This window comes from Triturus cristatus, chromosome 7 (assembly GCF_964204655.1).
Source record: "Triturus cristatus chromosome 7, aTriCri1.1, whole genome shotgun sequence".
Taxonomy (NCBI): domain Eukaryota; kingdom Metazoa; phylum Chordata; class Amphibia; order Caudata; family Salamandridae; genus Triturus; species Triturus cristatus.
In genome coordinates this window covers 320,547,656-320,573,211 of record NC_140590.1, presented here as the reverse complement: position 1 = coordinate 320,573,211, position 25,556 = coordinate 320,547,656, and the positions used below count along the sequence as shown (strand labels likewise).

At 44.0% G+C, this 25,556-nt stretch overlaps 1 protein-coding gene across 1 annotated transcript in view; it reads right to left on the bottom strand.

Annotated features, from left to right (window-relative positions):
* The window catches only part of TNNI3 (troponin I3, cardiac type), a 61,162-nt gene extending 52,351 nt beyond the window's left edge, over window positions 1-8,811 (bottom strand). Inside the window, exons 1-2 of the mRNA XM_085614356.1 lie at window positions 8,625-8,811; window positions 2,197-2,238 (exon numbers count right to left, since the gene is read on the bottom strand). Coding sequence (XP_085470482.1) covers window positions 2,197-2,238; window positions 8,625-8,741 — 159 coding nt within the window. The 5' untranslated portion in view covers window positions 8,742-8,811. The remainder of the gene's footprint in view (window positions 1-2,196; window positions 2,239-8,624) is intronic.
* Window positions 8,812-25,556: the final 16,745 nt, after the last annotated feature.

Sequence of the window (25,556 nt, the reverse complement as noted above, 5' to 3'; positions counted from 1 at the left end):
GGTTTTTAGAGGGTCGGCTGAAAACAGTGGGGGGTACCTTTTTATGTTTTGCAAAGCAGGGATAGTTTGCAGCTGTTATAAGAAAGCAATGTAATTAATAGGCAAGCTGCTGGCTCTCAAAATCTCATTTTATGTCTGCTCTTACCACCGCTTCAGTAGTTCTCTGCTAAGGGGCACTTTCATTCTGTGCGCTGGGTTGAAGTAAAATTGTAGTCCTTCTTCTATTTTTGGGAAACGTCCCGGTTTTTGGCTTTAAAATTCTGGTCACCCTAACTTATGTATAGGCTGTGACGGCAATGATCAGTGTGGGCATGATTTCCTTGTGTAACACCCCTCTATTGCACCCGCAAATGAATCTACGTGGCGAGTGTGGGTGTTCTCTTCAGTTACAAGGTCGCCAGAGCAGCTGGAATATTGGAAGATGTCCTGACTGGTGACAACATAAAGTCCTAGGCTTGAAACAAGACCCAGAGACCACTGGCTGGTTGAGGGCTTGGGTTCTTCTCCATACCCAGATGGAGAACTATTTTTTGTGCTGTTTTATATAGCGCAATCTTGACCCGAAGGCACTTGAGTGCTTAACATGAGCACCACTTACAGTACACAAGATAAAATGCATTTTTGTTTTCTAGGCATGTGGAGATTAAGGGGCATATTTACTAGAAAATGGCATAGAGCGGCACTGCAAGCCATCTTCCTGCGCCGAGCTGCTTTAACAGCAAAGTGCAGGGATACGTTGTATACAGTACAATGCATCTCCGTGTTTTCCTCTGCGCTAGTGCACAATTGGCTGCCTAGGGCCAATGCGGACACCCTTGCATCATGCTGATAGGTTTATTTTGTGCGTTGTGATTTTGCTTCTCTGGAGTGGCTGGTCACTTACTCCGTCCTTCCTGGGGACTTGCCATTGTGATTGACTGCCTGCCTTGAACAAGGGTAGGTGGCACCTCATACTGTGATCTGTCGTAACACCTCAAGGACAGCAGGTGGTATCATATCAATGGGCTTATCACCTTTCAAGCAATAGAAGGGGCATGGGAAGCTCCTATCACCTAGTGTCAGTTATTACAGGTTTCCAGTGTCTTTTGATTATTAATAAAACTTTCCATTTCCTTTTTAACAGATTCCTGCAGCATTCCCAAACTGTTACAAGTACTTTCTTCCTGATACTAACGTGTACATAAATTGTGCATACATATTTTGAGGGTTAAGTGCTGATGGCCTTTAAAGTCCCCATATGATCCTAATGGGCATATTTACAAGACTCTGGTGGAGGTGTTGCGCCAAAATTGGTAACGCAATGCTCCAACAGTTTCAAAGTGCAGGGATGCTCCATTTTCACAAATATGCGGTGCATTGATGCAGTACCCCTAGCGTTGGCTAAAAAAGCTGCCTAGCGCCAGTGCAGGCAGCCTAGCACCATTTTGCTAGGGTGCCTGCCTGCAGGGGTAATTGTCTATGTGCAGGAAGGGTTACCTTTCTGCACTTAAACAATCTTTACAGGCGATTTGCTCTATCTATGTGTGCGGAAATCAAACATTTATCCTCGTATTGCTTACTTAAGACCAGGTATTCCCTGGCGGTATTTTTGACATGGCCCCATACCTTGTCAATATGGGGCAACATCAAAAAGCAATGGGTGTTGCAGCGGAATGCCCACTGCAACACCCATTGCACGCCCCTTTCATGCTAAGTGCTCTGTAAATAGGGGCATTATTTACACGGTAGCGTTAAGCCACGTTAAGTAACTTAACACCCAGAACTTTGGAAAAAGTGACGTTATGGTGGCGTTAAGTCCTTGTAAATATGCCCTTAAGTTTGACCAGAGTGTGGAAGCATAGTACCTGGGCTGAGTAGAAAACATGGTAGTTCATTCTCTTAGTTATCGAGCTACAGGCAAAGGCAGGCTATAGTTTATGTTATCAGAATTTGTACAGCACAGAACTACCAGGTCTATGGCCTCTTTGCGCTATTAAGTAAGGCAAAAAAAGCCACCAGATTCTGGCTTCAGTAGCTCCCGGGTCCAGCCTCTTCAGGTCGCACACCCTCTCACTCCCTGTTGTCTGCAGCAGCATCATTCACTCACCCAGACACAACAAAGGGACCACCGAGGAAATAACACCCACCCTCGTCTGCGGGTGCACAAGACACAGCACCTGAGCAACCGTTTCAATGTCACCTGAAAAAGGAGCTCACCTTGAGCTGTAGCTTGCGCGAGGCTGTGATCTTGGGTTTTCTCTGCCAGAAAAGATAAAAAAACATGTTTTTTTAGTAAAAGACAATGCGTTATAACCAAGTTCGTGCATGTCTGACAGTGATGAATACACACGAGAGCAATGAAGCTGCACTCCCACAATATCACCAGATAACAGAGGGCACCGCTGGGTCCTCTGATCATGTGAAACTATTTCTTGGTGAACTCCCTTGCACTCTCACAAGCATAGCTGAGAGGTAAGATTCTCTATGTAATAGTGATGTACAGCCATTGTTAACTACAGAGTCACTCAAGAATCCTCAGGGCATATCAGCAAGGGGCCGCGATAGAATTATCGCCGCTTTACCGTCCGTTTTCGGGTTCTCTAATGAGATGCAAAGTGGGCATTCCTCACCAGAATAACGTGGGAAATGTCGCTAACCGACATTTCTCCTATTATTAATCTGCACGCTAACCTGCACAGCGATAAGAAAAGAAGCGCTAACCGCGCTTATCGCTACTTTCCTTACGCCTGGTTTCAATCTGACTTAGCCATTATATTCAATGGAAGGTGGATAATATGGCTAAGTCTGCCCTGCCCTATCATCAAGCTATCGCCTTTCGCTGTGCGATTATTGCTGGATTTCCAGCGATAATCGCATGTTTAGCAGCTATCGCTTGGATTTTTATCGCTTTGGAGAATAGCGTCGCGGATAGCACGCTATCTCAGTGATAAAATCCAGCGAAAGCCGGCGTTAATTATCCTCGAGCTAAGCGCACTCAGCGATAATTATCGCCGGCTGTTGCTGATATGCCCCCTTGTTGGCTTCCAATGGCTGTTGTAAATGCAGATATATATAGGGTGTTCCATGTACGCATGCTTAAGTAATTGTAGTAATGCAATTACCCTAGATATGGGTATATATACACCAGCAATACCCACAAAATCTGTTCTGGTAATCCATAATATAACTCTTTTTCTTTTGGCTCTATGCTAACCATTTAAACATGTTATGTACCATCTTCCTGACTATTGTAATACGGCCCTGATTAAAATAATAGACAGACAGACAGACAGACAGACAGACAGACAGATATCCAAATGTTCAGGATGCCTTGTAGCTTTGGCTGGGGCAGCGAGGCACCCATCCACACCTGCTAGTGATTGCACAAAGGATCATTCTGTGTCGCCTGCAGCAGCCTTGATATTCTCAGAGGCTGAGATGATGGAGGATCCTGAGGGAGGTTTTGCTGTTATCTTGTTTTATCTTGTTTACATCAAGGGGAAGAGATTTAATCTCCATGTCAGGCCCGGTTCCAGGAAATACATTTCCCCAGATAGTGGAAACATATGTAGCGTAGTTGGATTTGGGACTGCCCAGTTTTGTCTGTGCAGTCGCCCCTCAGGTGGACCTTACAGGGATTTATCCCAGTTGACCTTTAGCCCGGAGGCTACCGAAAAAACTGTAAGTTGTGGAGGAGTCTAGGTCCCATCTCAGTGGATGGGACATAAATAACAAGACATTGTTCGCGTAGAGCACTATACAGTCCTCCGTCGCCAGGCTCCAGTCAAACCCCCACACCTGGGCGTCGCACCAGATATAAACTGTCAAGGGCGCTATGGCCAATGTAAATAGGAGAGGAGAGAGGAGTCAGCCCTGCCTGGTGCCCCTCCCGATGGCAATCCTGCGAGAAAGCACCCCATTAATAGGTACACGGGGCTGCAGGCCAGCGAAGAGGGCCTTAACATATGCGCAAAACTTAGGCCTGAGCTCCAGCTTAAAATAGGGCTTCATCCAGGAAGGACCAGTTGATGGTATCAAACGCCTTTACAAAATCAATTAAAAGCAAGGGTTCCGGCCTTTCTAGGGCCCGTGTGCGATCCAGAGCCAGGTGCACTCTGCAGATGCAGTGCCGGGTACTACGACGAGGAATAAAGCCACACTGGTCTGGATGGACCAAGTGGAGGATGGCGTTCAGTAGGTGGTTGGCCAGAAGCGTCACGTTACAGCTTAACCTTTGTATTAATGAGGGAAATGGGCCAGAATGATGCACATACACATTGAGTGCTGCCTGGCTTGGGCAGGACCAGGATCGTAGCTTGGTCAATTTCAGGGCAGGAGAAGTGACCCCTGGCAGTAGCCTCAATGTAGACATCCAGCAGGGGTGGGAGAATATCCGGACATAGCTTTCAGTAGAACTTCACGGGGTAGCTGTCCGGTCCTGGCGTCTTTCCAGAGTTCAGATCTGCTAGGGTGTCTCCCACCCGCTCCACGGTGATGTCCCATTCCAGTGCAACCGTGCCAGAGTCTGAAAGACGAGGCAGTGGGAACTCTGCCACCAAAGGGGTGGATGATACGCAGTCCGGGGGCCCTCGCCACATACAAACCCTCATTATATTGGTCAAACACTGCCAAAATTCCCCATGAGTCCACAACCCACTGTCTGTCCTCGTCTAGTATACGAGGTATACCCTAGATTCTGAGTCCTTTGTGGCTACCCAATGCAAAAGGTTGCTTCACTTATCTCCCCACTCATAGACCCGTCGTGTGGACGTCATCCAACACTTAACGGCTTCCTCAATACAAAGTTGTTGCAACGCCACTCTGTCAAGCTCTAAGTTACGAGTCATGGAGTCATTCAACTTCTCACTCTCTGGGTATTATCGAAACTTTCAGGTCAGTAATGCTGCAGCGTTTTTCATGGTCAGGCCCTCGAATGTAGGCTTTGCACACCTCCCACGGGGCCCCTGCCGAATCCACCGTACCCCTCTTCAGGTCTGGAAAGGCTTTCAGCTCTTTGAGCAAGTGGTTCACAAACTGGTTGTCCATGAGGAACTAGGTGTTAAGGCACGATATAGGGTGCTCCCCTGCGTGCACTGAGTCGCAGTGGAGCAGGACTGGAGCATGGTCCAATAACCTGCAGGGAAGAATTTGTGATCCCGTGCTGTGTAGGAGATCAGTAGCTGTGAGAAGCAAATAATCTATATGGGACAGCGCATCATTTGCGGCTGATGCGTGAGTGTATTCTCTGTTCTCAGGGTTCCAAACCCACCATGGGTCGCTAAGGCCAAACCCCTTCGGCCATTCGACCTGTCCTCACACCCGTTGCGGGGGGCCACATCTGTCCCATACCAGTCCATCCGCCCCATGACGTTGTTAAAGTCACCCTCCACGATGGTCATACTGGGAGGCAAAGCGGCCACTAATGCTCCGAGAACCCTGAACGTGGAGTGCTGCCGGGCCGTTGAGACATACACGCTAAGGATATTGTACGTGGCACCTTCTAGTGTAGCATAGGACATATTAAACATACAAAAATGAAACAACTAGGAGACACACAGAACAATAATGTAGGAAGTATATTTAAATTCATGACCGAGTAAATTACTGGACTATTGCCCTAGATATATTTTGCTTATATCAAGTTTTTATTGGTTATTGAGACGTGCCTCTTAGCAGCAATATTTTTATAAGTTCTTCAGGTATTAAGTGGCTTGTGGTGAAACATCAAGGGAAAGCTTGTTTAACAGATCTACTGCAGTTAGGTGTTTGTTTTCTCAAGAATGTGGGTCTTTTAACTGCCCAAAATGTGAACACAAAACAAACAAACCTGACCCTTCGAGCAGACAAGTTTGTAACACAGCTGTCCTGGACTGTGGATGTTGGTGACTCACAGGTTGTATAGATATTTTTCTTAAAGCAAAACCTCTGCATTTTCTAAAGTTTTTGCGTGTGATTTGTTTCACTACCTAAGCATGGCGTTTTCTTCTTTGAACTCCTGCAGCAGCTCTAACACGAACATGTTTTTACCCAGGTCTCATGGACACACTTTGGGACATTTCTAAGATCTTAGCAAGATGTGTGAACTGTATCTATAAATAAAGAGCAAGAAAGTTTAAAAGATGCTTTGGCAAGTGGCGGTAAAGTCCTGCAATGGAAGATGAATCGAACCTTTACACTCTCCATCGGACGTCTGCTGTTCAAACCCTCGAATTACCAAAGTTGGACCGTGGTAGGGCCACGCTGGCTGACAGTCCGGCACCCCGCCCTCCCTTAAAGTGTGTGCTCCAGTCTGCAGCTCGTCTTCTCTCGGTGCGAGGACATTTAATACCATGTATTCATTTCACATAAGCCTCAGACCCTGCCTCATCGCTTACACCTTGATAATCCAGTCATGTTAGGCCTTCTTTCAGCATCGCCCACCCCTGGATCTCCCAGCTCATTAGATTCAGGCCTGCCCACTCCCTTGAAGCCCTTGGGGCCGGTTCAGAACAGCATTTATGGGAATGGGAAGTAGTACTGCAGCCATACATGCCAACAATTTAGAAGAGGAAAGTGGGAGATTTTATTTTTTAAAGTCGGGAGAATGTATTGCTCCCATTGACCTCTATTGAGGCCTCAATCGGGTCATTTGTCATGTACCTGCACTCAGTGACAATATAGCGTTTTTCCCCCCTACCTGTCAGGAGCACAGACAAAGCGCTGTGGCAGGCAGAGAGAGGGTGTGACAAAAATGTTGTTTACTGGCCTGCAGGAGTAGGTTACTGGCAGTGCATAGTCCGGCCACACAGGGCCGGTCTCTGTCTGCAGAAGCCTGCCGAGGTATCGGGTTTTTGCTTGCAGGAATTGGGATGCGGGCGATTAGCCTGAAAAGGAGGGTTGGCATGTATGACTACAGGTGTTCTCTCTTAGATGCTCGTGCATGCCTCCGTCAATCTGCCCGAAACATCGAACTCCAGGGGGGCCACAATCCTTTCTATTTGTTCTAATTGTAAATGAATAATATTTGAATATTCCAGTGTTGTTGCCATTTTTGTTGCTCTGGGGCCAATTCACAAAGCAATCAATGAGTACAGAAAGAGTACCGCAGGGGGACTACCTTATGCCTTTGTAGATAGCCCCTCTTGTCTTTCCTTAAGCCTTCTCTGGCATCACGCTGCTCCTGTTGCTTCTCAGGCTCTCCTTGAGTGTCTTTGCCCGCATGTGTATTTTTACTTTATCGTTGTTTCTTTCCCATGCCCTCCACCCCCAATTTGGGGGTTTGCTGGAATTACTTAACATTCGTCTTATTGATTGGTATATTTGTTCTATTGTGTAGCACTATGTTATCCCTTGTTATCACCGGGTTAGGTGGTGTGCTTTATACATTTTAAAATTGATAAAATACATGTTTTGATGAATGAACTTCCTAGAGACGTATTACACAGCAATGCAATCTTTTCTTGGCAAATTTCCAAGTAGATCATCAACAGAGTAAATCCTGTTAGAAAAGTGATGATGATGAAGAGGTAATTGGGACAAGGCTCACAGGGAGACTGCACATCTGAGATAAGTCCATTTTTCAACATTTCACTTTGAGCAGCTCAGTAGGAAGCCTCAGATTTGGGACTGATCATGGACAGCCAGAAGATGGCTAGTTTCAACTCAAAGTTGCACACTCTTATATCAAGAAGAGCAATGCAGCCACAGAGCCTGCGACGAGAGACCACCTTTCTTGGAATCTGAAAATGTTACCCAAAAAAACTTGGTCTCGCAAGGAACATGAGAGATATTTTTTTAAATGTTGGTCAATGCTATGATCAACAGAAGATAAGAAAGAACTAATAAAAACATTACAATCATCAGAAGTCTTTATCAGTTCCACATTAAATCAAGAACTATTCTAGAGGAAAATCTCTTGATCAGAACCCCCCCCTGCTCTAGGACATGCACAAGAAGAATAAAAACAAAGAATCTCCTTCCAGGCCCAAAGAAACTAAAATCTGAACTCCTCCCAAATATATTTTACAAAATTCTAATTCATGATTCGGCCTCTGTTGAATGGAGGGAACTTATGCATGATCAATGGCTTGCACTATTTAGTGTGACACCAAGTTTGCTGAAGCTGTGTTGGTGACATTGGACCCTATCTTAAATATATTTGCAATGAAATTATATCAGTGATCATCCCGACTGTCAATCCTCCAATGACGCAACCAGAATGTGACATGTTCTAGTAGCTGGACTTCCAAACTTGAGAACTTGGGTCTCATTGTGTAATTCTGGGCAAAACACTGTATGTCCCTGTGCATAAACTTGTGAAATCTAATGTAAATGGAGTGGAACTGTAAAGGCATGAGATGTAAATGTATAAAGCAAATATCTAATGTCCCGCCTGATGTATAGATCATGTATCATCTCCTAAATTCCCAAATGAATGTACAGTGCTCTGTTGTCTCCCATCTAGGTTTGTGATACAAAAATACCAATACAAATCTACATAGATGTATCCATGACTTTAAGCCTATCTGCATCCTTTTGTGTCACTCAGCCATATTTCCTTTCCCTGTCACCCTGTCAGGTCCTAGTGCATGCACAGTTGCATCATACCAGCAAAGGAGCCACCTATGCCCCAGGCAGAAGGAGCTCTTTCCAGCAATCTCCCCTACCTTAACCGTAGGCTCTGTTGCATAGGAGCGGTAATTGGCAGAAGAACGCCTCCGGATGGGCGGGGCTGTAACAGGTGGAGGTGGTGGGGGAGCAGGTTTGAGCGGTTCGGGTTCCATCTCAGCTTCTTCCTCCTCCACTTCCTCCTCTACTTCTTCTTCTACATACTCCTCTTCTTCTTCCTCTTCATACTGTGAAGTAACAAGAGAACGGATTCACATCATATGCAGTTTTAAGGCCCATCACACCCAGTTGGTGCCTGAAACGGATACGGTGCGTTTTGCTTTCTACAGCGGCCCACATGCCAGGATTAGCCAGGTAGCACCATACTGACCCAATTTCCCCCATCATATCCTTCCCTTGATAACAGGGTTTCTCTTTTTTCCTCAACTCAATATTTTCACAATTCAGCCCTTATTGTGCATGCTGAACTCTCTCAGTGACCCTGTTCTTCCAACAGCCTTCATGCAGTAGGTGACATTTTATGCCCAACAGCAAGAATATTGACTTTATTCATTTCCACACAAAAAAATAAACTGTCCATGAACAATTTGCGTTCCTGCATCCAACTGTTCTTTTATGCAGGGTTTCCATGGTTATTGGTGAGGTTTTCTCTCACCAGGAGCTAGCGCTGAAATAAAAATAAACATTTGTCGTTTTTTGGGTGTCAGTGATAATCAAACCACTTTTTGAAATTTAAAACCTGAGGTTAGGGAAAGTCTGGTTTTCGCCGTCTCCCACTTTTTATTCGCAATATGGAGGATTGCATAAGGTGTACCTCAGAATGTTTGCTTATTTTAACTAATGTATTTATTATCTATAACCAGTTTTGCATTCTGCAGCAAACATAGAAAGAGGAAAATGACTCAATTGTTTTTGTGCAGGAATGTGTCCCTTCCTTCACACAAAAACAATCATGCAAATGATGCAGACACCTTTCCACCATGGTTCAAGGGGTCCTGCGTTGGCACTAGGCACCAATTTGTGCACCAGCGCAGGCAGAAAAGACAGGAATGCCCTGTATTTCATTAATAAAGTGCATTACTGTCCTTTCCTCTTGACAAGGGGCAGTGCAGCAAGAAGCCTTGCGGTGCTGCCCGTCTCCAAAATGTAAATGTGGTCCAAAATTCATAATATTGGGACTAACTCATAACAGTAAATATGCACATGTATATTTACTACCGCACTTAGGTGTAACTCCATACTTTTTACTATTCACCGTTTCTGAGTGCAGATTTACACCTAGGTGTAGACTTACATGCCTCCAACCCTCAAATCAGTGGGTGGAGCTTACTACAACAAGATTTATGAGGGTAAAGTTACTAGATGTACTTTGCATATGTAGTTCCAGCTCTCCCTATGGGAAAATATAGGGAAAATTAATAAAGTTTATTATTAAAAGATAATATTTTAATCTATACCCTAAATGATAATTAATTTTGAATATGTGTATTTTTAACCGACTACCAAAAAATAAAAATGCTATAGAAACATTAGGCTATCAGATTTAATGTGTTTAGATTATTAATTTAAATATATTCATTGATTTATAAATAATGTTTAAACAACAATTAAAAACGCCCTCACTAACATTTTTATTTAATATGTGAGTTTAATTTAAATTGCATTTAAATTAAAATATGTTTACACTGGAATTGATTTATTAAATTATGTTAATTTGAATGCCTAAAATGTTGCAATTTCGTAATAATGATGTATTTTTCACATAAACACACATATATGTATATTTCCGCGCCCTCACATTTGTCCCATATCTTCGGTGGCTCCCTTTTATGGTGGTACATGGACGAGAAGGGCCAACCTGTTATCTCAGAAACAGCTTTCTTCCAGTCCACCTTCTTGAAAGAAATACCACATACACTTACGTGTGCTGTTCAAGTACCTTTATTTGTTCAAATTGCTGCAAGCCCCAACGCATTTCAGTGTTAAGCCTTGTTCACGGGTCATAATGTATTTATTTCAAGAAGGAAGCCACGATGAAAGCTGTTTTGTCATATATTTGTGTAGTAGCTTCAAGAGTGTAGTTTGTGAGCAACTGCCTTATTCTTTTGTGGGTGTCTGTTTAAATTAGCACGTCCCGCTCTACATTCCTCCTTAAATTTACCAAACCACCTCCCATTTATTAGTAAGCCTTCCCCATTTTCCAGCCACTCCTCTTTGCCCCTTCTACCGTGGGGGAGATCTCCGCACTGAAAAGACAGGAGAGGTAGAGGTGGAAGTCTCCGCCCGTAGGTTTGTGAATAACATTTTGTAGTATGTGAGCAGTGCAATTGTAGTTCTACTTAACGTCCTACGGAATGCAGTTTGTGAATAGGGCCCTTCAGATGTATTCAGCAACAATTTTAACTTTTTGAAACTCAAATGACTTTTCTAACTTTTAAAAAAGGTTGCACAATTTAAAAAAGTTATAAATAAGTTTTGTAACGTTTAAAAGAGATTTCTGCGTTTGCTCAAGTATTATAGTTGGTCTTCAGGATTTTTGTAATTTATCATTTTTATTTGCTGTCAAGAATCCCAACTTTAAAAAAAATCAAACGTTTTTGGTTGACGAACTGTGACATTATATTGTGCTTTGATAGTGCCACGCCCCAAATGCATTCCTGCACGATTGCACATTTATCTGTTAATGTTAAAGGAAGTCATTTACAAGCACATTAATTTTTTAACTGAACACACAATAATGATGACTAAACACTGACATGATGAGAAAAATATAAATATGGATAAATATCAATAGAGAAGTAACAGAAAAAATATCAAAAAGCCGGGATCCTTCATCATAACTCTTTTCCTGTTTTCCAGTGTGAAAGATAATAAGTATCCGGTGCGTACTTACCATGACTTCATCTCTGTAATGAAAGACAAAAAAAACAAGAATTAGGACTCTGTATTTTTGCATTCACAAAACTACCTCCTGAGCTAGGTCACAGTGGGGAAGTGTGATTCCTTCTGACCGAGAGTCTCACCTGTGTTTCTGAAAAAGCAAAAGCAAATATTTTGGCTTGCAGCTGCAGTAATAAGCATCAGTTTACTCTGTCATGAAATCTGGGTATGGATTAAAAAACAGGTCTGGCTGAGGTGTCGTATATGACATGGGGACCTATATTTTTAGTGGTTTCAATGCCCATCTGTTGTGTATCAGATTTCTTTAACTACATTTAAGGCCCGCTCCAGTGTTCGGCTCGGGCCTTTAACAAGGGAGCGGGACTTTAATGGCCGGTATAGCCCAGCTACGAAGGGCTATAAGGCTATAAGAACATTCTGCCACTAGAGGGCAGAATGTTCTAACAAATAAAACAAAGGCCTGAGGGGAGCCTGAGGGGATTGAAATCCTCTAGGGCTCCGAGAGGCCTTTGTTCAAACAACATTGGAATGTTGCTCTGCAGGCTTTTACCAGTCAGTAGAAGCATGGAGCACTCCATTGTATTCAATTGAGTGCTCAACATTCCAATATTCTAATAGCCAGTATAGCTCTGCTACGAAGCGCTGTAAGGCTATTAGAACATTCTGCCACTAGAGGGCAGAATGTTCTAACAAATAAAACAAAGCCTTCAGGGAGCCCGAGGGGATGGAAATCCCCACAGGCTCCCTGAAGCATTTGTTCACAGCCAGAGCTGTGAACAAAGAAACATTGGAATGTTGGAGCTCCGGGCTTATACCAGCCATTATAAGCCTGGAGCTACTCCATTGCTTTCAATGGAGCTTCCAACATTCCAATGTTCTAATATAAGTTAGATTTACAAAATGCTGTGGCTCAGAATGAGTAGAATATGCAGAAGTTCTGTCCTTCCTGTAATGACTTATAGCGTGGAAAAAATGAACATGCTGCCATTAATATCTCTTTTGTGCTATTCAGTTTTAGAAAAAACAGATAAGAAGAGTTTAAAACAATTCTCATTTTGTCTTAACTGCAGCTGTATTTGCCTTCTCTTTATCCTGCCTTTCACCTTCACTGCTCGCTCTAGGAGGACATATTGTGACGTCACAACTTATTCGCAATAACTTACTAAAGTAGAGCAGCTGCAACATTTTGTTATTACCATTGACTAGAGACGTCACAAACTAAATTTAATAAGGAAATCAGAGACAGATTAAAATGGCGATTGCAGGATCCCTTGTATCATACTCGTTTACAGTCTCTGCGGCCATGGACGCCAGCAGGATGTGAGCCTCCAATGAGGTTTAGTGGGCCATTCAAAGTAACTAGGAGATTAAAATCTGTTCTAATTTCTAAGGCCACTGAGTCTCTCTAAGATTAAGTTTATGGAGCCATTGAGACTACCAAGGAGTGACATATAATGGTAGTCTGCACGCTCATTAGTGCCAGCAGGGCAGAAAAGCAACCGGAAAACAAGAGATATAGTAAAAAGCAAGGTAACAATTGGAGTTCCATTGTGATTCAAAATACAGAGGCCGATATGAAGGAGTGCCTTGGGTTATTGTCTGACAACACGAGCTACATCAGACTAAGGTCAGATCCTGGAACTTCATTGCGAGAAGGAAGAGAGTGCCTGGCTTTGAAGAAGTGGCAGCATGTCGGATCACTATTGTCTCAATCCTAAAACCTCTATCATAGTAAATTGACTTTGTTTGCATCAAGAAGTCCTGAATACGTCCTGTTATCGAAGACATGCATTGAATGTATTACACCTACTATTATTATGTTTAGACAGGGAGGCTCAATATATCATCATTCCATATAGTGAGCCCTTGACTCTAATAGAAGGACTGTTATGGACCACAGATTGCACACATAACTCTCTGGTTTCTTTTATTATGGAGTGTACAGATCTTCTACTAAATACTAGTAGTCTTGCTTGAAAGAAAGTCATTTTGAAATAAGACATTTCTTTGGCAAATAGTGCATTGATAACATCTTGGTCACGTGTGAAGGAGACAAGGATAGTACATTATGCTTCCTTATGTAGAGAGATGATCAGAATAAAGACTTAAACTTTATGGCTCATCCAGTGAAAGTGAACTGGTGTTTCTGTAGTTAGTCCTAGGGCCATCTGATTGATGTCTGTTGGCCAGAATACAGACAAAAGCAACCTATAAGAGTTCACTTGTGCTGTATGATAGTTTAAATCACAAAAATCCTGGCAACAATTTTTCCTTTAGCCAACATTCAAGAATGTTCATAAATTGCTTCTAGATTAAGGACTTTCACAACCCACTCAACAATTTATCCACCATTAAAAGTGAGAGCCTATACAAATAAATGTTACAGCAAGCTAAGAAATGGGTACCCAATAATCACAGGTGTACATTACAAAAAAATAGATCTAAAGAGAAAACAGAAAGTATAACTGGCATGGCAACATATAACCCACTTTCAAACAAGCTGAAGTAGCCTAGAAAGAAACAGGGGTGGCCTGGTGGTTCACCATGTATTGAAGATGCTGCTATATTTTTTATTACACTGCAGGGAGGAGCCTGTGTTGAACCGGTGTTGAACCTGAATGCCGGGAACTAGGGTTGGAATGCCCTGTCATATTCGGGGGGAATGCTGTGTACCTCCACTTAATGTACCATTGTTTTATGTTGTTTTTCAGTATTCTTTATTTACTGTAATAAATGTATCCTCTAATTCGCTATTGTTACAGCTGTATTAAGCATCTATTGGTGCATGTTGTTGCACTGACTTCGACCTAGACGTGCCCCTGCAGGTCCTGCTCTTGTCACCCTTGATTTGTGGCCGATCAATGAGAGAACTCTAGTCAAAGCTTTGGGCGTCTGCCACTGAATTGTTAACAGCATGGACCCTCACTATCTGACCTCTCTGGTGATTAGACACCACTCAGGCCGTAGCCGTAGGTCATCAGGTACCGATCTGACTGTGGTTCCGCGTGAGAAAAAAGCCAGGCTGGGCGCCGCTCTTCTGGCTTTTTAGCAGCAAAGTTCTGAAACTTCTTGCCTCTTCAGTTGAGGATGGAACTGTCGGAATTAGTGTTTTGCAAGAAGCTTAAAACTTGACTTTACCAATCGGTCGTGGACCATGGTCATGGTGGGTAGGGAGGGTGGTAGAACGTTTGTGGTTTTGTGATTATGGGTAGGATCTACTGTTTTAGCTGCTTGTTGGTTGGTAGACTGTTGGGTTGCTGGTTTTCCTGGCTTTCTTTCTAAGTACAGGGACACACCTTGGGGTGTAACTATGCGCTTTACAATTCAGATTTCTATTATTATTGTTATTGTTATTACTTAATCTGACGTGTTCCGAAAATGAAGCAATGGGTAATGATGGGGCTGGGACTAATATATTTTGGTTGGCAGTTCCAAACATTCGGCAGGAGACAGAATAACAGAATGCTGAGAAGTAGTACGATTCTCCGGGCAAAGATGAGGCATTCTCATAGAGACGCGGAGCTGACATATGACATTTATTTTTTACGGAGTTTTATATATCCCGAGCTTGACCTGGTATCCGAGCGCTGTACATAGCACCAGTTACGTTACATGAGGACACATTCATTGTTGTTAGGCACCGGGAGATTAAGTGATTTGCCCAGAATCACAGGGAGTTGAGCGTCATTGCCGAGACTCAAACCCGGTTCCCCAGATTCGAGGTCCACCGTCCTAGCCAGTAGGCCAACTCCTCTCCTTATTTCCAACATCAAGGATCGGCATTGGGCGACATCCTTTATATACTATCTAGTGGGATATATCTCATCTTCAGGCAAAACTGAAATATGCTAAACTCCGCTGCACGTCCTGATGAATGGTCCGACCTGACCGAGCAGTCTAAATGCTTGAAAGCGATGTCCACGTGGTTTTAATAATCTGGAAGAGGGGCTTTAATAGAGTTTCACTTGTTCACACAATGTTAATATGGGGAGTTTTGTAGCTTAGTATTATAGAGTGAGGCCACATCTACAGGGACACATCTACAGGGACACATCTACGGAGACAGTAGGGGCTTTTTACACAACACATCTACGTGGATGAGAGGGGCATTTTACACAACACATCTACAGGAAAGATAGGAACATTTCATACAACACACCGACCGGGATGATAGGGGCACTTTACACAACATATTTACAGGAATGACATCTCATTTTGGAACCTACTAGCTCTGTTAGGTCTACTGACTAATCTGAGACACACCATCATTTCGAATGGAGGTGGTTTCCCACTCATGAGTGGACCCACTGATGACGCATGCCACTAACTAGTGGGTGAGGGTTTGACGTCCTTTTAAAGATATATCCCCACGCCTCTTCAGCCATGCCACTGTACAAATGGAGGGCTAATAGGTTGACCCCAACCTTTCAATATATGATACGAGCAGTATCAGTTGATGGGTACATTAGCATGATAGGGAGGGTGCACTCCTTCTTTTAAGTCATCCAATCACTTACTCTTTCTGTAATATGAGTAACTCCTCAGCCAAACTTGGGGCAGGATGAGAGAATTCTCAAAACATGCTGGTAAATTAGTTGGCAACAATTCAGGGCATAGTCTGGGGACTTAATTCATACATGAAGCCAGGCAGGTCATGTCAGACTGATACTAGCAGACATGTAATTGATGTCAGCAGTTAACAAACTCATTGCAGAGCAAAGCTTTGGCTTACAGTTACTCACCACCAATTTCACCGGGTGCTGGGGCATGGATGACGTCATGCACATATGCAATCACATACTGTAAGAGCGAATGAACAGCTGGTACTTACTCATCGGCCATCCTGGGAGGAACGTTCTTGATGTATGCAGCTAGAGATAAAGAGAAATACATCACCGTCTGCTTCTTCTCAGAAACAAAAATGACAAGTGTTTCTGTGTGATGGCTTAAAAGTCTGCATGTTTATTTTGTCCACAGAACAAGCAGACTTGACCTCCAACAGCAAACACCCTATGGATGGAAGTTTATAGCACAGTTGTATGTGAGAGGACTGTCTGATGCTGAGGCCAGATGTGCATTCATGTGTATATGGTTCAGAATGTTTTATAAGGTTCATTAACACAAAATGTTTACTATTAGGATGAGCAGTCTAAGACAATACAATGAGTTATAAATAGAAATTACATTAAGTTTGCAAAATGTAACAATTTACGTTATGGCTATTTTAATGATTACAGAATGCTTCATTGTTCTATGCAAATACATGCAGAAGAAAGAGGATAGATTGATTCTATATTGAAAGCAAACAATGTAACCACTGTAACCAAATAATATTTGAAACGTGAAAAGCAAATGGCTGAAGGTTGCAGACAGTGTGGCTAAACTGTAAAGCAATTTGTTTGTTTTCAAAATAAAATGTACCCCAAAAACTTCTGCAATTTCAACAAAATGGACAAAGATAACAGACAGTTTTACTAAACTATGGTGCACTTTTAAGAACGTTATATTAAACACAATAATGGAGAATCAGTGTAAAACCAAAACGGATAGTCTAAAATTAATATGGTTCCCAATCTTTAAGAAAGTGATGAAAGTGCATCCGCATGGCTATGACCTTACAAATATGGGTGTAGACTCACGTTTTTCAATAATTCACATGTTTTTACAGAAATAAGCATGAAAAACCTGGAACAGTTGCAGATTTCCAGGTATACTCCTGGCAAACTTTTGTGAATTCCATTTTCGCATGAGCAAATATACATATGTAACTTTGCTCGTTTGAAAATATGCAAAGTAGGTCGAAATGCACTTCCTAAAACATTCATTTGTTTTCTCCAGGAGAAAAGTATTTTAGTCCATGGAGAAACTCCCTTCCAACCATAGAAAAAGTTTTAATCCTGCCCTTGTCAGGATTACGTTTCTGACCTTGTCTAAGGAGGGAAGGGGTTGGAGAGGAGTTGTTGAATTACCATAATCAGGGAAGCTTGTGTGTGTGTAAACAAAAAGCACTCCAGCCCTGAAAAGGCCATAACCGCCTCCTTCCAACAAATATAGCACGTTACAACACGTGCTTTTACTCCGCGGTATGTAACAATGCGGCTGTTACAATGACCGCGTTGTTACAATGCGATGTCATTACTTCGCAAGTCATTACATCGACTTGCAGTAGATGGCGCCGTAACATTAGAAATGTATAATTTACTATTTCAACTCCAGCCTACGCAAGAGTAGAGAAGGTGTTGGAATAGTAAATTATACTTTTCCTCATGTTAGAGCGCAATCTACTGCAAGTCGATGTAATGACTTGCCTAGTAATGGCATCTTGTTGTAACAACGCGGTCGTTGTAACAACCGTGTTGTAAAGGCATACCCTGCAATGTAAAGGTTGTTTCTCACTTCCAAACGTTGTGAGTACATTTTTCTCAAATGAAAATGTTCATGTGAGTCAATACTTTTTGAGTGACAAAAGAACTTTTGCATGTGCTAGCCACATTTATTGCAAGCTTCTAAGATAGCCCATTTAATTTTGACTCTGACGAGACTTCAAACAGTTTACAAGTTGTAAAATGTTTATATCTTGTAACTGATATAGCACTTAGTGTGTTCTGACAAATATTGCAAACAAGGGAACTGTGACACAATGAGATTAAGTGATTTGCCCAGGAATTACATAATGAGGCCAATTGGAGAATGTCAAACGGTGGGTAATCTCTCAATTCTCAGTTGGCATCCTAGGCTCTATGCCGCAAGTAGACTCTGAGATTATTTTCAGTGACATTTATGTGAAATAAACTGAATATCTAAAATTAAATTGGCAAGAGCAATACATGGCACTTCCTCAGTAACTAAAGTAAGAAAGAGAGCAATGATATATTGTGAACTCTGCAACAATCAAAATCCCTGGCATTTTAAGAGCCTTACCATGATCAAAAAGTTATCCTAAACGGAGCCCATTCATAAACCACTGATCCAACATGATGCATAGCATAATCAGTGGGGCTATTATCATAGACATTTAATAATGAGACTACAGCTGTAATTTGTCACCTCATTGCTTGGTGCCAACTGGAAAAAGTGGATTGGATTCACAGAACAACCAGATTTCTGAAGCATCCTGTCCTTTGGGCAATTGGATCACCCCCACCACAGTTAAGGGCCAGACCCACACAAAAGGGTGCAAAACCAGGCGGGAGCTCGGCAAATTTGGAGGAAAAATTGTAAAGGTTGCATAAGCCAAAATGTGGGGTGCCCTACCTAATGAACCGATAATGGAAAATATTTGGGGACATTTTAAAAACATGCTTAATCAGCATCTACTTTATATTCTTAGATGCGACCATGTCCTCAGACTCCTGGACTCAGCTGTATTTACCTGTTATGAGACTTGGAGTTTTATGTTTTGTGTGGTATCTTGTTTCATGCTTTGCATTGTTGGTTTTAAGCTTATGTTGAAAGTTATCTCTGTGCGCAGCTGTTTGTCCGGCACCCTGAAGTTGGGATTCTTCTGCCAATTGTTGCGCATTGTAAATATAAATACATGTATTAAACAGTATGTAAGACCTGTCAACCTTAGAGTTGTCTTAAAGTCTTAGCCTTTGTGTGACCAAATGTTTTGCCTTACTCCTCCATATTTTTCTGATCTCGTTTTTGTTGGCCTTAGGATTCTGTGCACTTTACCACTCCTAACCAGTGCTACAGTACATATGCTCTCTTCTTAAAACATGGTAGCTTCGGCTTATTCCCAATTGGCATATTTAATTTACTTCCAAGCCCCTAGTAAAGTGGTACTATGTGTACCCAGGACATGTCAATTAAATGTCACTAATGGGCCTGCATGACTGATTGTGCCATCCACTTAAATAGCCCTTTAAATATGCCTCAGATATGCCATTGCAGCCTGTGTGTGCAGTTTTAAACTGCTATTTGGACCTGGCAAAATACATTTTTTGCCAAGCCCAAAACCTTCCCTTTTAATATATATGTGACACTGAGGGCAGGCCATAAACAGCCTACTGGGCAGGGTGCAATGTATTTAAAAGGTAAGACATATACTTTTAAATTTTCATGCCCTGGTTGTGAAAAACTCGTCATTTGTTTTCCACTAATGGGAGGTATGCTTCTCTAATAGGATAACATTGGAGTTACCTTATTACCTTTAATAAGCTGTAACCTCCAAATGGAAACAGGTAAACAGTTCATGTTTGGTGTCTTTAAAATTGTAACAGAATATCCTCTTATATGGGTAAGTCGGATTTTTCATTACAATTTTGAAAATGTCTCTTTTAGAAAGTTGTCATTTTCCCGCCCTAGTCAATTAGTGCTTGCAGCCTGTCTCTGGGTCACATGAGTGGGTGTAGTTGGCATTTGGTCTTTATGTATTCCGCCTAGAAAGCAAAACACAATAGAGAGCTAGGGTGTGCCTGGATGGGCCATCACTGGGAGGATGGAAGAGCACAGTTGGGTACAGCCCCACTTACAACTGAATAGGCTGTGTCCTGCCTTAACACAAAGCCTTGAATGCCTCTTGTAGTTAGTCTGGAGCCAGGGTTGAGAGACAGGCTACCTGAGCACTTCAAAGGGAATCCTCTAGATGTTTCTCCCACTTTAAAGAAGGCACCAGGTATAAATATTGGACTTCAGACACCAACTCTTCAGTACATTTCTGGACCTGTGAAAGACTCTGCCAAAGAAGAAGGACTTCTCTGATGCTGAAAGTACTGCTACTCTGCTGGATTGCTACCCTGAAGGATTGCTGTCTGCTGTGCTGACCCCCTTCCTGCTGCCCTCTTGCCTGGCTGAGAAGGACTGGACCTGCAACCTGTACCCAGGACCACCAGAGTGACTCCAAGAGCTAATCTCTTGTAATGGCAGCCTCAACGACAACACAGGATTTCAAATTGCAAGCCCCGCAGTCTTATTGAAAACAGCTAGTGCAAGAAGCATCTTTGATGCAGGACTTCATGTCACAAGCTTCCTTCATCGACGGCGTCCACAACGATGATTTAGGACAGCTCCCTGAAACCGAGGCTGCGCGACGCATCTCCAAACCAGACCTCGCATCACCTCAGCTGCGTGACACATCCTCAATGCAGGACCTTGCAATGCTCCACAACCAGGATTTAAGATTGTCTTGTTCAGCTGGCCTAACTGGGTCCCAGTAACAGGCCCGCACTCCGTCACGGTTGGCCTGAACTTGCAACTCTGTCCCAGTCCAGCGCAACCAGATATCCACAGTTGCCACTTTGGTGCTATTTTCACTGAAATCTCTAAAATTGCATATCACTGGTTCTGCTGATTGGATTTTTGTCATTAGGTCTTATTAAAATAAATGTACTCTCTTTATATAATTTGGTGTGGGATGTTTCATTTGTGGAGTTTGTACTTTAATACTGTTTGAAGTATTGCACAAATACCTTACACATTGGCTTTGCCTGATTGCTATGTGACAAGGTACCCGAGGGTTGAGCACAGGTTAATTTAGGGTTTGCTTGTGACTTCACCCTGACAAAGCTTGTGGTTGCTGATGGAGTAGGGTTTGACCCCACTCTACCTGTGTCCCATTTCGCAAACAGTGCAATCAGTTCTGCAGCCTACCTCCTGAGACCTTCCTGTCCTCCTGAATCTGAATGGGACCCAAGCGGGTCTGCTGAGAGGTGCAGAGCTGATGGCAGTTGTCATTCGGTGGCTATCATCACAGCACAGCCACCCCTGGCAGGGCTTCCACAATAATTTTCTGTTGTCTTTTAAAAATATCAAGAGTACCCTCAAATAAAAGGAAACGTTTGTGTCTACCCTTAGATATTTTTATGGTTTAAATGTTTTTACCGATTTTAAAGATGCATAGATTAACAATAGCTGCCACCTACATCCCAAAGCCGGTGGGGAGCAATAAGGGAGTTAGCATTTCAAAGAAAATAAGTAAAGGGAAAAGTGGAAATATAGAAAAGGAATGATTAAAGATTATGACACCTAAAGAGGGTTCCCCATTTTCAGTGGCCACAGGTTTCTTTTTCCGTTACTGGGGGTGGTCTTCTGGGAGGGGTTGTATGGTAGGTAGTCGGAGTCCTCGGAGGTATCTTGGGCAGGTGAGTTCCCTAAACTCAGAGGAGAGAAACTTGATGGTGGTGGCCCATGTTTTATCAAATCTGGGTAAAGTGCGAGACAAGCCTGCAGTGATCTTCTCCATCCCCATTTTCTCCAAAACCTTGTACAGCCAATCTAATTTGGTTGGCACCTCGTCCCTTCCCTAATGGGACAGTAGCGCCTAATGTTAGAGTAATTGCCCATCCCCTACATGATTTAAGGGGGTATGTAAAGGGGTTTGGAAGTCCCAACAGAATGTAACTGGGAAGTCTGGGTATTTCCGTGTGGTGAATGGAGTCGATGTCCTGCATAATTGTGTCCCAGTATGACTGTATTTTTGGACACTCCCAAAGAATATGAGTGAGCATGCCAGGTTGCCCACAGTGGCGCCAACACAAATTGGTTCCACTGGGTTTCCATCTCGCTGTTCTATAGTACCATACCTTATGATATTTTTAAACCTCAACTGGAACCCTGCTTTTGTCCTGTATAACATAATATCTAAGAACTCCCTTTGTGGTTGAGTCCGCTGAAGTTGCATTGACCTGTTGGACCTGACGTCCGTGGGGTAGCTTGGCTCAGGCAGAAAGGCTTTTTCTCCAAAATCGCATGTTGTGCTTGCATCACACCCAATTCCCACTTCAGCGCTGCACCACTCAAAAAGGACGCTACACCGAGTAAGCAGGACTGATAAGAGGAAGTTTAATATTTCCTTTTTAATTGCGCTCAATCAATTCTAACCATCACATTTCAGGTTCAAACATTTCATAGAATTCCAGTCAACAATTCCCACTTGTAGTGCTTCCCACAATGGTCTCATGGCACGGAATGTCAAAAGGTCAACAAGCCCACTCGTTGCCCCTTAGTCCGATGTCTACACTAACCGTTTTACTACCTGGATCTTAGGTTGTTGCATAAGATCACGCTTCTACCATTAGGAGCTATACTGCAAATCTAGTCTGTTGCTGGGAATCAAGCTGTTACATCTGAGCATGGCCCCTGAAACTTCCTTTGCTACTGGTAATCAGTCTATTACATTTGAGCATTTCCTGAAACTCTCTTTGTACTGGCAATCAGGCTATTACCTTTAAACATTACACATGAACCTTTCTTGGGGCTGGCAATCAAGCTATTACAGTGGAACATTACACATGAAACTTTCTTTGTGCTGGCAAACAAGCTATTACAGTTGAACATTACACATGAAACTTTCTTTGTGCTGGCAAACAAGCCATTACAGTTGGACAATACACATGAAACTTTCTTTGTGCTGGCGATCTTAACCCCAGATCCTGGCTTCCCATGGGACCATTAGCCGGGACTGCCAGGTCTTCACCTGCTCGTTTCCACCCCCCCTTCCCCTTTCTCCTGAAGCCCAGCTTACTGTTCAACCTCGGTGTCCTCCTCTGTCCGGGAAGATCGGCGGTGCTGGGAGTTCAGTTCCCACTTCACGCGGGACAGACGGGGCTCACTGGATTGGCAAAGGAAGGTCCCTCAAGGGGGGGCGAACGCGGGGCACAACCACCGGCCACCTCCCCCAAGGATTTCTCTGAGGCGGGATCTTCTCACGGGAGGAATCCTCGCACCTGCGTTCTCCACAACACGGGTGCAGAGTCATCCCCGGACCCACACCGCTCCGTAGGCCTGGCGCTGTCTCGGCCCCACTCCGCCGCTGCTGGGATCCGTGCCCGCGGCCGCCTGAGGCAACGCGGCTTGCGGGGGCGCGGCCTACTCCTTTTTCCAGCAACAGTGGGGCGGCGCTACTGAATCTGCCCTCGTCACGTGACACTGGGAAGGCCGCTTCAAGGCCTTACGCGACCCTTACTTCCTGGATGTAATTCTCCTCGGCTCCTCAGGCGCGTCGCCTGCTCGCCGGCCCTCACCAGTGAGTCCCGATTCTCCCCACAGACCTCCCAGAGACCACGGCAACCTCTTGGTGAAAGCAGGCAACCTCCCAATCTCGGGGTTGCGGCGGTGAGTGCTCCAGGCGGGGACTCGTGCCAGGGGGGGCTAAAATTAAGGGTGCCGCGTTCACTCCAGGGCGGACAAATAAGCCAACCAAATGCTTATCTCTTGGGCTCAGTCACCTTCCAAACAGGCAGGACTGGTGGTCAGACGTTAAGCCTTGTTTGATTCAAAATCCCGGGCACAATAAGGGTGAGGGAGGTATGGCTCAGGACGGAGGCTCCTCCCCTGGTCTTCCTTCAGGAATTCCGACTAAACAGGAGTCTCTTGAGGTGAAGATATCCCCCAAAGTCAGTGGCTGGGGTCAGGGACAGGTCAAGAGGTCGAGGGTGGTATCAGCTGATGAGGGAAGTCATGCAGACCCTAAGACCTGTCAATTCCCTCTCTAGCGCAGCCACCTCCCCACTCAGGTGCCTTACTCCTGACTACCTCACAGCCCAGCTACCTTCTAAAATGGCCGACCCCCCTTCACCTCTATTTATAACCTGGGCCCTGACTGACCAGAGTGGTCCAGAAGGTTCCGGAACCCCCCTTGGCAGTCTATGGCCCAGGTTCTGAGGCGACAGTTGGGACCACCATTTTGTGGAGGAGCTCTCTCCCTCCCTCCATTTTAGGGAAGCGCCTTGCGCCACACCATCAATTAGTGATGATGGGGCACCCAGAGTCTCTAAGTCAACACCAAAAAAACTAGTGGACAGAAAAATTAGAGGGTAAAGGAAGAAAAAAAAAATGAGGAGGGGACAGCCAAGGGCTGGCAGGTCTAACAGACCTATTTCGATGTGGGGGGATGCCGATGATGAAGCATACCACGAGAAGTTGTGGGTGAGGCGACCCCTCAAATGTCTTTTTTGATTCTTAAGTAGGACCTTCGGGGATCCGGCAAGTGAGCTTCGGCCTTGGTCATCGATTTCTACCCAAGCACCTGTGCATGAGCTATATTTGTAACTAGGAGGACGCGCTCGGGTATTGTACTCAAGCTATCTTGTTGTATTGGGAGTAATGCTTGCACTGCCATATGCATATAACTAGTGTTTTGGGGCATTTTAATAACATGAACACTTGTGCTGAGGCTTTCAGGTTTGGTATAACTTGTCTGCAACCTGTGAGCTTTTTCATTCATCAAAATGCACACAGTCAGTCATTGATCAACGCGTGCACACATTCAACCACCCATCTATGCACTCACCCATCAATTGTCTATGCATTCAATTATTCATCCACCAAGCAGTCACCCATCCAGGCAATCTTTTATATGTTCTGCACGCAGAAGTACTTTCGAATCGAACAAAAAACCTTTGCTCTTCGAAAGCAGCCGAATCTTTTGGTTTTGCTAATACTTCCCTTACCTGCTCTCATCTCTCCCTGACACACTCACGTCCATCTCAAAACCTCCTCCGAAACAGCCTATGCCTCCTTCTCCCCTCTTCCAGCTCAGTGCCTTACACACTCCAACTCATTCCTCTCACTCCTTCCATCCCTCTCACTCGGGTGTGTTGTCCCCTCACTGTCGTACCTCCTCTTATCTCTCCTTGTCTCTTTCGCACACACTTCTTTAGTCACTCTCTCGCTTCCTCACAAATGTCCCTTACCTCCTCTTTACCTCAGAACTTCTATGCTCCCTCTTTGCCCACACAATGCGCATCTCCTCTCCCCTCACATCAACTCAGTGTTATTTTCCCTCCCGCCCTCGTCTTCCCTCCTGTGCCTATAATTTTCCCATCACCCTCTACATCTCTCGTCTCTCCTTCTCTTACTATCTCTCCTCCTTCCCTCTCTCCCGTGCCCTCCTCCCTCCCACTTGGTGATTATTTCCCATTTTTAGCACTGTGCTATGGCCCGGGTTTGAAGATAAAGTGCTGACTGGCTGACGCATGCCTCTAAATTTACATAACTTTATCTCACGAGCTGACATCCGGGGCCTGCAGAGTCCTGCCCGTGCCCTGGAGGAAGCAGATAAGGCTGGATGGTTCCTGGTGAGAACCCGCACCTAATCCACGCTGAAAATACTGTGCGCCCATTGG